Source organism: Misgurnus anguillicaudatus, chromosome 17, assembly GCF_027580225.2.
Source record: "Misgurnus anguillicaudatus chromosome 17, ASM2758022v2, whole genome shotgun sequence".
NCBI classification, from domain to species: Eukaryota; Metazoa; Chordata; class Actinopteri; order Cypriniformes; family Cobitidae; genus Misgurnus; species Misgurnus anguillicaudatus.
Window position 1 is genome coordinate 11,431,940 of NC_073353.2, and position 13,345 is coordinate 11,445,284.

General features: G+C 34.9%; 1 protein-coding gene across 1 annotated transcript; it reads right to left on the reverse strand.

Moving 5' to 3' along the window:
* Window positions 1-5,613: 5,613 nt before the first annotated feature.
* On the reverse strand, window positions 5,614-12,092 carry LOC129451766 (uncharacterized). The gene is made up of 4 exons (XM_055215202.2): window positions 11,877-12,092; window positions 11,692-11,711; window positions 11,418-11,452; window positions 5,614-6,038 (listed from the first exon to the last, which is right to left on the reverse strand). The coding sequence occupies exons 1-4, from the start codon at window positions 11,915-11,917 to the stop codon at window positions 5,856-5,858; spliced, it is 279 nt and encodes a 92-aa protein (XP_055071177.1). The 5' UTR covers window positions 11,918-12,092; the 3' UTR covers window positions 5,614-5,855.
* Between the last annotated feature and the right edge of the window lie 1,253 nt (window positions 12,093-13,345).

The window sequence follows — 13,345 nt, forward strand, 5'->3', positions numbered from 1 at the left end:
GTAGTTCTTTCAGTTGTGCATCTACACTTTTTCCTTTAACTTTTTGTTAACATGCTTAGATACAGCATGTGAACAGCCAGCTTTTTTGGCAATGTTTGTAGCTTACCCTCCTCGTGAAGCGTGTCAATGATTGTCTTCTGGACAACTAGGGTTGCCAACCGTTCCGTATAATACGGAATCGTCCTATATTTGACACATAAAATTCTTGTTCCGTATTGAACTGATACGGAACGCACTTTGTTCCATATTTTTTGCAAATCAATTCAGTGCAAATACATGACAGACACATAGCTTCTAATATGTCAGACGATGAACGAAGACTGCGCCATTTGTATAAGAAAATTATCTTTGTATAAGATAATTTTTTCCCTTGTTTGTCTATGATCAGCGTAGCGTTTTTAACATCTTGCAGCATCATCGGGGAATGCCCTTTTAATTAATCGTTTTAGTCATTTTGATGTCACGTATCATAGCAACGATGACGACAAGTGACAACAGCGAGAAAGGTAAAAATGACTGCATCCGAGCAGCCGGCGAAAAAGAAACAAGCACAAAAATATAGAATTGTTTGAGAAAATGAATACCCTTGGCTGGAATGCATGGAGGACAATGAATACAAGGCCAACTGTACCATATTCTGTAGCGTTTATTCTGTTTGTCACGGTGGAGTGTGTGATATTATTAAACAGCACACATGAGGAGATAATCACAAGAGGAGCGAGAGGCTGCGGGCACAGAAGGGAGCAATGTCAACGTTCCTTGTCCATCAGACGTCTCCAGAGGCTCGTATGATGTGGATTTTTAAAACTCAAATATAGTTGATAAGAAAGTGATTATATTAAAAGATATAAAAGATCTGTTCTTGTGTCCCGCTCCCTCCCGTCTCATAATGTGTCAATCATTTCTGATGGGTTTCTTAATAAATAATTATGGATTTAGATAGCTCAAGGTTAAAAAAGACTGGGGTCTTTGAAGAGGTTTTAGACATATTATAAACTTAACAAATCCATGGTTCATTGTTGGCAAAATGATCATGATAGCCTTTATATTTCACATCTATTATGAGGCTGTTTATACTTGGCAATGGCATTAACATGTGTTTTCGTCGATCGGATCACAAGTGGACGACGTTAATGCCAGGTGTAAACGGTGTTCAAAACGTTTTGAGCTCGTCCACTTTCAACCACATCCAGAGGTGGTCGAAACCACTTTCGATCTGATCGCTTTGGAGTTGCGGAACGCACATGTGGTTGAATGCGTTCGAACAGCCATACGCGACCGCCTTCTCTCCGCCCATTTATCTAATCTGAGGTATTAAACACAAGTTTTACGTCTTTTTTTGACTTCTGGCGTGAACATTCGGTGAACAGCGCTATTTTTAGCCTTTCATTGATAAAACTAAGCGTCTGATCTCCGTAGTTTCGTTTTGAAAGCGTGTGAAAGTTGCGCGATCCTATTTCATCAATTGCGCTGAAGATTCAAAGAAAGCTCTTACATACTCATGTACAAAACACTGCACAGCATGTTTACTTGCTAAACAAGCAGTGCACTCCGACATAATATTAGTTTGCGTCCATATAAACTCATAATTACTCCCGCTCGGGTTTGAATGACAGCAGAGAGACTCGCCCACCGTCTCACAGACCACCCCCTCATAGTATTCAGCACAGAAGCGGTCGAAAGTGGACAAAAGAGACGGATTTAAATACCAGGTGTAAACGTAATGTGTCTCTCTCGTCCACTTGTGATCCGATCGATGAAAACACATCTTAATACCAAGTGTAAACAGCCCCTATTTGGTTCAGTCTTGTATACTGATTAGGCATCCCAGGTTAAAAAGAAGTATACTTTCGTGTATTAGAAATATGATTGAAGTACATGAAGTATAAAACAAGTATGGTTCTTGTTCTTTATTTGAAGAGTATTTAATATATACTTTTTAAAACTATACTTTTAGTGTACGCACAAAATGTACTTAAACACAACTATAATTTGCGCTGCAATGCCTTTTTAAGTATATTTCCATTAGAATGGCAATGCAATGCAATTGTACTGTAAATGTGCGCTTAATTGCTCATAAATTTTTATTTTCAGTAATGTGTTTTAGTGCACTTGAAGTTTTAAAAAAGTTGTTCCATTTTAATATACCATTTACACTTGAAGTATAGTCAAATAGATGTTTAGTTGAAGTTAATACATAATTGAATACACTTAACTATACTTGGATTTGACGAAAATAGTACAAATTGTAGAAAATATACTTAGTACACTTTTTTAAAGTATATTTAATGCTTGGGATACTTTGCTATTCTATAAATATTTAGGCATAAGAAGTTGTATGAAATATATTTATCTAAATGTATCATCACAATTACAAGAAAAAAGACACAAGTACTTCAGTTTGCATGCATTGAATTTATTTAATACACAAGTTCTACACTTTGAGTTGAATTACTGAAATAAATGAAATTTTCCACAACATTCCAATTTATTGAGATAAACAGACATTCCATAAATTATGAAAACATGTAAACCATGGCTTCTGAAATCTCTTTCTCTTAGCAGTTCGATCACTTTGGGCCTTCTTACTTCTTACTCTTGTGTTTTTTAAGAGCGATATACAGGAGAGCAGGTGTATGCTTCTCTCTGTGAGTGTTGTCCTTTAATAAACCGCTAGACTCGCACTTCAGATTTCAGTGACAAAGTAAAGAAATAGACAAAGAAGTAAGGGTCTACTGTTTTAATACAGCCCTTCTTCATTGTCTTCACCATGGAGATGGAATGTGCTGTGGTGATTTTTGTCTTTCTTTGAGCTTTTGGTTGGATTCATTATAGTAGTTTTACAGAAAATATTTTAAAGCAACACTATGTACTTTTTTACCTTTAAATAATGTCTCTAAAATTATTTCAGTGATAGACCAACTTTTAACTGGACAAATTGTACTGTTGCTGCAACCTGAGCAGCCTCCTAGCTGCTACAAGCACACTCTGAAAGTGGCGGTGGAGGGTAGAGCACACAGCCACGCCCCTCCCCCTTGCCTGCAGAAGAGTGTGTCTGATATCAGGCACTGTTGCGCTTTTCAACCACATGGGGGAGCTGTAAGTCATTTTTACATGGAAACTACATAGTGTTGCTTTAACATTTAAGAAAAAATCTGTTTCACAAAATGTCATGGAAAATGCTCTTTAACAAAAACAAAAAGCTGTTTATAATCTGTTATAATACATGTAATCATGTTTTAATTGCTAAAGAATATATCCTATATTTGTACAAATGATTATATTTTATAATAGAATATAATTATGCAGTATGTTTACACAATGTTTATACAAAAGTGTATTTAATGTATGTATTTAATGTAGAAAGGAGTCCAGAGTGAGTGCATCTACATCAGGGAGTGCATCTACTTCAGGACAAATAGGTAAGAGAGGGAATAGAGTCCTACAACTGTTAACATAGTATATTTGCAAATGTTATTGATCCCCCCTCCAAAAAACAAAACAAAACAAAAATACATTTCATCTGAGTGTCCTGGTTTTTCAAATCAACAAATCAAAGGTGGCAACCCTAACTGTAATCAGTGTGTCCTCCCGCAGACGATATAATGCACATCAAGATGTATTGTACTCCAATATAACATAACGCAACATTCAATGGTGTCATGTCAAGATGGTCATTTTCAGACACTTACTAATTAGGGGTGGCACGGTTCACAAAACCCTCAGTTCGGTTCGTATCACGGTTTTATGTTCACGGTTCTCGGTTCAGTACGGTTCTTCTTGTTAATTTTTCTTTTAATTTTTAACACTCCAGAAATGTATTATCTTATTAATGTATTAATTATCCATAATTTAGGATACAGTATTAATGTAATCATGTAATCATGCACAAACTGAATCTGACTTTAAGCACATTATTGGGACCATCCCTGAGGAAAGCCAGATCGACACAGCAAGAGGGAAGACATTGATGATTTCAACATGCTTTTTATTTATTTGGCAAAAAAGAGAATGTGTATTGCCATCTAAATGAACTTTGTGTGCCTTTTTAGCACACAAAGATAACTTGCATTTATCAAAATGCCAACTTCAGTGTAGCGATATAAGATTTATCACTGAGAGACTACATAACGTTTTCACCTGTAATATTTAAATCCGTCTCTTTTGTCCACTTTTGACTGTCCTGATTACTTTAAGGGGCAGTTTATGAAATAAGATCGCGCAACTTTCACACGCTAGCAAAATGAACCTACGCGGAAATCAGCCGCTTTCGTTTTATCAATGAAAGGCTAAAAAAAGCACTGAATACGAAAAGACGTAAAACATTGTGTTCAGTACCTCAGATTAAATGGTCAGAGAGAAGGCTGTCTCCTGTGGCTGTTCGAACACATTCAACCCACTGCAGTTCTATCTATCTTTTTATTTCTGCTGTCATCATAGGTAACATGAAATAAAACATAAAACACACCAAACTTATACGACGCTGGCGCATCCTCCAACTCCGGGCAGACTTCTTTTTCTCTCCCTCTTGCCATTTCTACACGTGACATGACCGGCAGCACTCACTCTCCACACCAGTCACCTCTTCTTTCGCGCTATTCGCGAAAGGGAAACACGCTATCTGAGGTCACATACAGGGCATGAGGCTACATTGCGAATGCCATGAACCGTTGAACCGTACGACACACACACGCTCCGAACCGAGACAAGCAAACCGAATGGTTCGGATTTTTTCATGAACCGTGCCACCCCTATTACTAATAGAGTAGAGATTTGTACTGTCAATACATTATGTGAAAAATCATTGTAGATTGTAAGTTTGAACATTTAATTTTGTACTGTGTTAACACATAATCAAATTAGACTAATACTGTAACATCTATGACAAACAATTTAGTTGTGAACATTACATGAAACCTTACATAATGGAATAAAACAATGTCATCAAACGTAACATTTATAAGACTTGATTACTTATTACCATATCAGTCAACATGATTTCTCGTTCCACCTGATTGATGGCCATCAGCGGTTAAGTTAAAGACAACAAATCCCATAATTCCAGGCTGCTTCAGAGCGTCATTAATCTACGTCATTGTTATTGTTTTGGCACCCTCTAGCCGCGAATTCTACATTTTACACCTTTAACTTGTACAACTTGAAACGTGAAAATGTATTAAATGTAAAAGATTTTAAAAAAATGCTGTAAAAGTATTACAGTATATTGAATTGCAACTAATAAAAATGAACTGATGTACTATAAAAACAAACAACACAAAAAATATAATAATAAAATGGGTCACTTTCAATCCATTGCAAATTTGGTTGAATGCATTTCCAACTGGAGCTCAGATAAGATATAATGTGATCAAATAAGATTATATATTAAAAAGAGCTGAAAACAAAAGCCCCTTTATATAATTCTGAAACAGAAAGTGTCCTGGATGTGAGCGGCTCTGAATGATTTTCCCAGCACAATGCATTGTCGTTACTGTACAGTCATTCATTATTTTATTGACCCTTCTGTGAACTACAATGTACAATGTAATCCTGACACATACATAAAATGACATACAGTACACAGGGCACAATATTCATTTTATTCACTGTACACATTGGCAAAGGCAGAATCATTTCACATATTTTGTGCCCTGATATATCAAAATATACAAAAATGTTTGCGGTATAGATGCAGCGACATATTTAAATAACAACGTAATCTGCAAATGGAAAGAAATGCAAAATCAACAAATAAATATAAAACAGCTTAAAGTCATTAAAACCTTTACAAAGGTCTTTACAGTTTGGTTTATGTACTTTATCTCAGATTGTCCATCCAGCAGAATGCAGTGACTTCAGGCCATAAGCACATAATCATCTGAACAGTCCTCATTGCTTTTGTGTCTGTCTTTTGTCTTATCAGGCATCTTCACAACTGCATAATCACAATCATTTTCCTCAACGTCTCTCTGTTGTCTTTCTGATTTGGGATTGTTGTGGTCAATGGATGCATATAGGATGTCTTCGTTACCCGATGTCTGTCGAAGAGAAAAACAAATGTGAATTATACCAGACATTTGTATTACATGAACTGGCATGGACATTTGGTTTAGGTTAAATTCGTCTTTGTTCCATGAGGCCATAGCAATGATTCTCATATAAAGTTAACTGTGTTGTACAACAATGGTGTATTGTCACAGAGGCGGCACTGTGAACTTCTGCATGATACTGACTCTTGAAAATGTTCCCTTTAACCATTCATTTGCATTTGATAGTTTTTTATACACATATTTTTCTTTGGCTTCTGAATGCTGTAGTTAAGTGGTTAATCCATCTCAGTGACTAGTAAACACACACAGAGCAGCGGTTAGCCATTCAGTGCACACTGTAAAAAATCCAATTAATGAAATGTTGCACAGGCAAAAATATATAAGTTAAACCAGTTTTCTTGTTTGAGCTTAGTTGAGAAGACATATTATTTTAAGTCTAGATAAATCTGTGTTTAAAACATTAAATTAATGGTTATTTTCAAATCCAGTCAACATTCAGAATGGCTATGTTGACTGAACTAATAAAGACAAATCAGGTAAATATTTGGACTTTGTTTCCTGACAACAAAATGCTCATAATATTACTGTTATTTGGTCACAAAATGTAATTGTAAGAGTTGTTGAGGCGTGAATGTATTAAAGTGCTTAAAGTTTAAAAATGCAGTCGGTTAATAAAGATAGCGTCTATTTAAAAATGTGCTCAACACTTTTGGACAGAGATAAGATCCAGAGGATCACCGTCGCTCAAGCGCTCACACCCCGCCCATCGCAGCCTCGCTTCGGCAAGCCCATCAGAAATCGACTGCTGGCTCCGTTTAAACTTTTGATTTAATTCATTTTAATTTCTCATACTTAATAATGAACGGGTTATGTTTTAAATCATATTTTAGGATTGCACTTAATTGATATCGCTTTGAGTGATGTTTCATATCTTTTACATTTGTTATAACCCGACTGTGTCCTGCTGCGAATTTGAACTTCAGAGCTGAAGGAGCGGGTGGAGAAATAGTCCCAATATCATAACAATCTTAAATAAAACTTTTAAATATACCCGTGTGTGTGCGCGCCCCGCGTGTGTGTATGTATGTATGTATGTGCGTGTCTTGAATTTAAAATGTCTTAACTCGGAAGGATCTGGATCACAGGTCATTTCATCTGAGATCAATCCGCACGTAACAGCCGGAATCACTCACTGTTTCACACAACAACACAAGTCATCAGCCGTTTTCTCAAGTTCACGTCAGGTAAGTGGTTGTAAATAAATGTTAATTTTAGACCTTAGATATTAATTGGCAAAGATGCAGAAACTTGACGTTTTTGTAAAGATACAAGATATATAAAGGTGTGTTGTGTTATGTGTCCGAGTTAAAGTGGAGCTATTTTAGTTAAGATAGCCTGGATATAGAGTGGGTTTACCAGACATGGTTTAGGACTCGGTCTTAATTATAATTGGGACATTTTTACAAACAAACCTTATAAAATACAATACTGGCGTGCATTTTGAGACAAAACAATAGCACTCATATTTTAAGAGATGTCAGTATTTTAGTCAGTGATAAACCCTGTCTGAGAAAACCGCCCAATAGTGTTTAATTCAATTACGTGTGATGTCTGAGGGAAATTTGGCCTAACGTTAACATTACTTTAGGGAATAAAATATTTTACGGTCAAGCTTTATTATATTAAACATGTATTTATGTATGTGTGTGTGTATTTATATTCCTCTGTTTATCAAACCAGAGCGGAGATGGTGTGAGAGGCAGACCAGAGGGATACATGGCGAGACAGTTTCCTCTTGTACGGGCTGAAGAAGTTCTCCTAATGGCCCTGCAGATTTTCTGACTGACTTTGGAGTGCTTTTTTGAACTGTTTTATGCCCTCTATTTAGAGAAGACTTAATTCTGTATGTTCAGTCTGTATGATAAGTGAATAAGTGAATAAAGCTTTTGTTTTTAGTTAATAATTTTGATAACAACACCAGCATTAAATTATTGATAAATAATTGTAAAAAGTTTATTAAAAATTCCCAAATAATAAATATGAATTGAATTAATACATAAAAAATCGAGTAAATACTTACATTTTAATTGACAGAGTCTTTGATGTAAGTTTTTAAAGATTCAACTGATTAAAACATTTTAGTTGAATGAACTATAAAGCTAGTTGAGCAAACAACTTTTTTATATTTGAGTCAAGTTTGGGCCAACTAAAAAACAACAATCCAGGTAACACTTTGGAGACAGAAATGTAGTGAACATACAATTTCTGTGGAACTAGTTACTAAAAAATAATTTATTTCAGTCAACAATTTTTTTTACAGTGCAATGCTCGGGGAGCAACTGGAGGAAAGGTCATTGATCAAGAGCACCTCATTCGTTTCCTGCCAGTCGTGAGAATCAAACTATTGACCCTTTGGTTACAAGCCGTAAGAAACCATGAAAAATCTGAATCCATCCTATTTAAAAGTCCTTTATCTTATTGGTTCAACTGTGTGTCAGTTCATACATTTACAGCAATTAAACTTTAGTATACAAGCAATTTCTATTGCTACATTAAATTACAACATAAATCTATCACAATGAAGCTATTAATCCATTCAAATACATAACCAAAGAGTCATCTAAGTCACATATTTATGCATTACATACATATGTTACACTGTCAGAAAAAAAAGGTAACAAGCTGTCACTGTTATAATCCACTGACAGGCGAGAGTAAAGAGAACCAAAGTGCAGTTTAATCAAACATAATCAAACAAAGATAATGGGAACATGAGGGCTATATATACAGGTAAAGAACCAATCAGAACATGACACATCAGGGAATAAGGAAACAAGAGACACACATGGCAGTGAACACTTTCAAAATAAAATACATGAACACAAAACAGAACTACATAATAAAAGACCTGAACAATGAACAGAACAATGAACACATGACAGAATCGTGACAGTCACTGGGGCAGTACCCTTTAAAAATGTCCTTTTATGTACATATGTACATTTGGTACCAATATGTACCTTTGAGGAACTTGATATGAACTATTTAGGTGCAAAGCTGTACTTTGATAAAGGGTACCAACACAGTGACAGCTAGGGACCATATTTTGACATCTTGTCTGACATGTCGACATCCTTAAGAAAAGTATAATATGTGTGGGTAGTTGTACAGTATTTATGTTTTTAAACGTATTGGTTTAATAAAATATTTGTTTAACATTTACTGCCAGACTGTCCTCCAAAAATAATGACCTCATAGGTCATTTGTGCAAGCACGTTATTACGACGTAAAGTGATGTATTAAGGGAATAATCCCCTCTTGCGCCAGTATGTTATACAACCTGGAGTAACATTTTAAGGTTTTTTGCCTTATACGTCAGATTATACAAATTTGAAAACGTTAAAATGGTTTCATAAACATTTATGATTTTAAAGATATGTAGGAGCATTTAACCCCAGCCTTACTCTTAACCCAACCACTTCTCAACCATATAAAACACAACATGTAAAAGTATTACAAACAATTGGCGTTGCAAACCTTGCAAACTGAAGCCACTTTATATGAACAACAAATGCACAGTCAGATCTCATTCAAACATAAACGGGAACATTAGAGCATGATGCAATCTGCCACAAGAGCCAAAAGCGCTTTACGTTCTTGTCTCGGTTAAGAGACACACGAGAGCCAGTGGTATCATCGCTTCTTCTGGCCGCAGTTTTTGAACGAGTACACCAGATCATGATATTTACAGCGGATTGTCATCACTTTTGCTTCTTTTCTTCAAATAAATCAATCGTTTGACCTCAAAAAAGTTGTGAATGTGTTGTATGCTGTGTTTATAATAAATAAATGGGTACGTTATTTGCCCTAAATGCCTGAGTAATGTGAAATAAAATTCAATTAATCCTGGTGGTTTAAATTGAAAATCATATTCCAGTACATGTCGTCATAGCAAAATTATACCCCAAAATATAATTTCATACCCTAATATATGAAGTTTCACTTACTGCCAGTAGAGGCGCTAATTTAGTAAATGCTTCTGTTGGTCATATTGGCGACATGGACAAACGACCACAGCAAACGTATGGATTGGAGGATAATTATGTTGCTTACTGCACATATCTGCAGTTAATGCACCTGTCTTTGTATTCTTGTAAGTATCTGAATCATTTTGTGTAAACTTTACATTTCCAACCCTGTGTTATCTAACGTTCCATTGATATCTTATTTATAGTATCATCTTGACATTTAAACTACCAGGTGACTGTGACTAAATACAGTTTGGCATTTGCATATTTCAGTCAACAGACTCATTCATAGCAGATTTGATGCCACAAAATGCAAAACAAGCAAACACATAAAATGCTGTTGAGTCACCAGTTTAGGCGGAAGATCCAGAACAACCATGATAAAGTTTACACACTATATATACCATATTTAAATTAGGGCCCAGAGACACAGAGCTACAGATTATACTCATTTATTTAATGGCTGATGTATTCCTATGATTGCATCATCTTTGTTAAGCCTTTATTTTGTATTGTCTTCATTTTGGCAATGCAAAGGTCAACTTGTATTATATTTTAACACAAAATGACACATAATGTGTTAAAATTACACAAAATGTGTTAAAATCGTAACGCACAAAGATGTGTAAAAAATTAACACTTCCTTTATAAGAGTGTAGATTGATTGAATGCAATGTAAGTTTGTTTGGATAAAGCCGTAACCAAATGCATAAAAAGTTTATTTTTTGCAAATAAAGAAGAAAGTCTCATCTTAACAGACAATCTGATAAATATAGATAAAGTGGTTACCCTTTATTTTACGGTGTCACTGTTATTTTAAACATTTAAGTATTGAATAATAATGATTTACAACATTTAGGGGCGGTTTTCCGGACAGGGTTTAGGTTAATCCAGGACTAGACTTATTAATATTAGGTAATTTAAGACGTTTTTACAAACAAACCTTACAAAAACCCTACATTTGTGCGTTTTAAGACAAAACAATGCATGTAATTACACATAATTTATGTTATTAGTGATTTAGCAGTAAATAAAATTGGTAGTGTAATTGCATGTACACTATAAAGAATTCTGGGTTATTTTCAACCCAATGTTTGATCAAAAAGAGACAAATTCGGCCGTTGGGTTAAATTTGTGCACAACAATTGCTTAAAAAACCCCAAATTTTTGGTTGAAACAATATTATAGGTTAAATTACAACCCAACGGGTTGGGTTCATCACTTTATCACCCAACGGCCATCATTTTTTAGAGTGTAATGTGTGGTAAAATAAGGTGTTACCACAAAAATCACAATGATAAATCTCTCTTTAATGTGATTGTTTAGCAGAATTTCTTACCTTTTTGTTTGTGTCACTTTGGTTCTCATTATCAGCTAGATAAAATAAACAAAACAGAGCATAACTGATTTCTGTCAATTAAATGGACATAAACAATGTAAGGAACTATTCATATTCAATAAGTACAGAAGTGTATGCCTGAAAAGAGAAACATTAAGCGTGACATGAACATTGGCAGGACAAATGAATTAAAAAGGAAGTTATACAGTCATAAAAAATGCATTGACCCTTTTCACAAATCTTTCAATGTTTATAAACTAAATAATTATCTTACCAGTTTCCTCTTTCGTTTTGCTGAGGAAAGAAAGATGTCATTTAAATCTTAGAATCTATTGCACACATAATTAACCATTTTATACATTTAAAATCCACTATTACTGATCAGGACATGTGACAACACACACATGCATGCATGTACACAAAATAGATTATTGTTTGACTTATGTCTCCAGTACGTACCTTTTCTCTCTAGATGAGCATCGCGTTAAACAATTTCCCATAATTCCAACAAGATTTAAATTGTTTGTCTGTGAAGAAAATCTTGGACCTTTAACCTCAGATTATAGTGTAGATCTGTATGGTGTTAAACACAAGGTTTTAAGCCTGCTGTCTATCACACCGTAAGACACAAGCCTACAGATGCAGAAGAGGATAAAGTTCAATGTTCAGCCGAACAACAGTGAGCTTGTATTTCGTCTGTATTTCCTGTATTCTGTGGTTTTCATTTGCCTCTTAGTGCATGCTAATGTTAATGCATGTGTTTGTGCATAACCCCTATTTGCCTTATGTTCTGCTTACTATTCTAGGTTTGTTTTGAGTAATTCCTCGACAGCTATATGATCGGTTCTACTGGATTTGTTAACATCTCATTTTTGTTTAGGCACTCATTCATTTTTCTATGTTTTATATGAGATTTTTACATGATTTATGTGCAAACATCTACCACATCTACCAGGAAAACGTTGCAGAGATGCAGATAACATCTTTCTAAAAATAATATATGTGCTTATGTTTATTTCTGCTTTATGAAGCACTCTAACAACACATACATTTCAGGCAGTATATGCACTAGGAAAACAATTTATGCCGTTTTGAAGTAGACAACATTCAGTAACTGAAAAGATAGTAAAGAGTTTCTCAAATGTTTGACGCATGTTTCTGACTAATTCACTGTTGGGCTCTGGCAGTTGCTGCTTGTGGGGCAGGAAGTTGAGCATTTCCTTTAAGACCACAAACAATAATCTTCCACCATGAACTGTATTTCTTGAGAGGTTGTCTATGTTAGGCATTTAAAATGTAATTGACAATCTATTGCTGGAATCCATTATTTATTGTGAGACAATGTCAAAGATAAATATGAGTTGGCATTGACTTCATTAGTAACTTTAAGAGGCTGAAGGTTTGCTGATCAATGAGTAATATTATATCTATGTACTGTCACCTTTAATACTGTAGAGGGCAGTATGATTGTGTAAAATCATAACTTACATTAAGTATTTAGTGTAGGTTATCTTGTCACTTGATTATGAAGATAAAAAAGTGTGGAAGGGGTCATCACAGTCACTGTGTACTTTTAGATCTTGTGTAGCATCACTTCTTCTTTTGTCAGTAGCAGTTAATGGTGTACAAAGTAATGTAAAGGTTTGTTTTAAAAAATTGTCAAGAAGAGCAACCATTGGAAAACTGAAACATAGAGATTTTATGGTGGATTTCAGGAGGAATGAATAACAGTCACTACTTCATCTTTTTAACAATCTTGCAGCTGACTTTAGGTGAGACTTAAAAACTTTAACTTGTCAGTCGGCTTAGTTCTCAGTTTGAACGTTGTAATTTCATAACAGCTTGTCAAAATGTTTTTTTTGAAGCTGTTTAGTACATTTACAGTAACATTTTGATTGTGTGGGTCGATGATTTACGTTAAATATGGT

Excerpts from the sequence above, each read along its gene's own strand:
- LOC129451766 (XM_055215202.2), bottom strand. The coding sequence starts at position 11,917 with ATGGGAAATTGTTTAACGCGATGCTCATCTAGAGAGAAAAG. Across the intron at positions 11,712-11,876 it reads TGCTCATCTAGAGAGAAAAG|CAAAACGAAAGAGGAAACTG; the intron begins GTACGTACTGGA and ends TTCTTTCCTCAG. Across the intron at positions 6,039-11,417 it reads AAAGTGACACAAACAAAAAG|ACATCGGGTAACGAAGACAT; the intron begins GTAAGAAATTCT and ends TCTCTTCGACAG.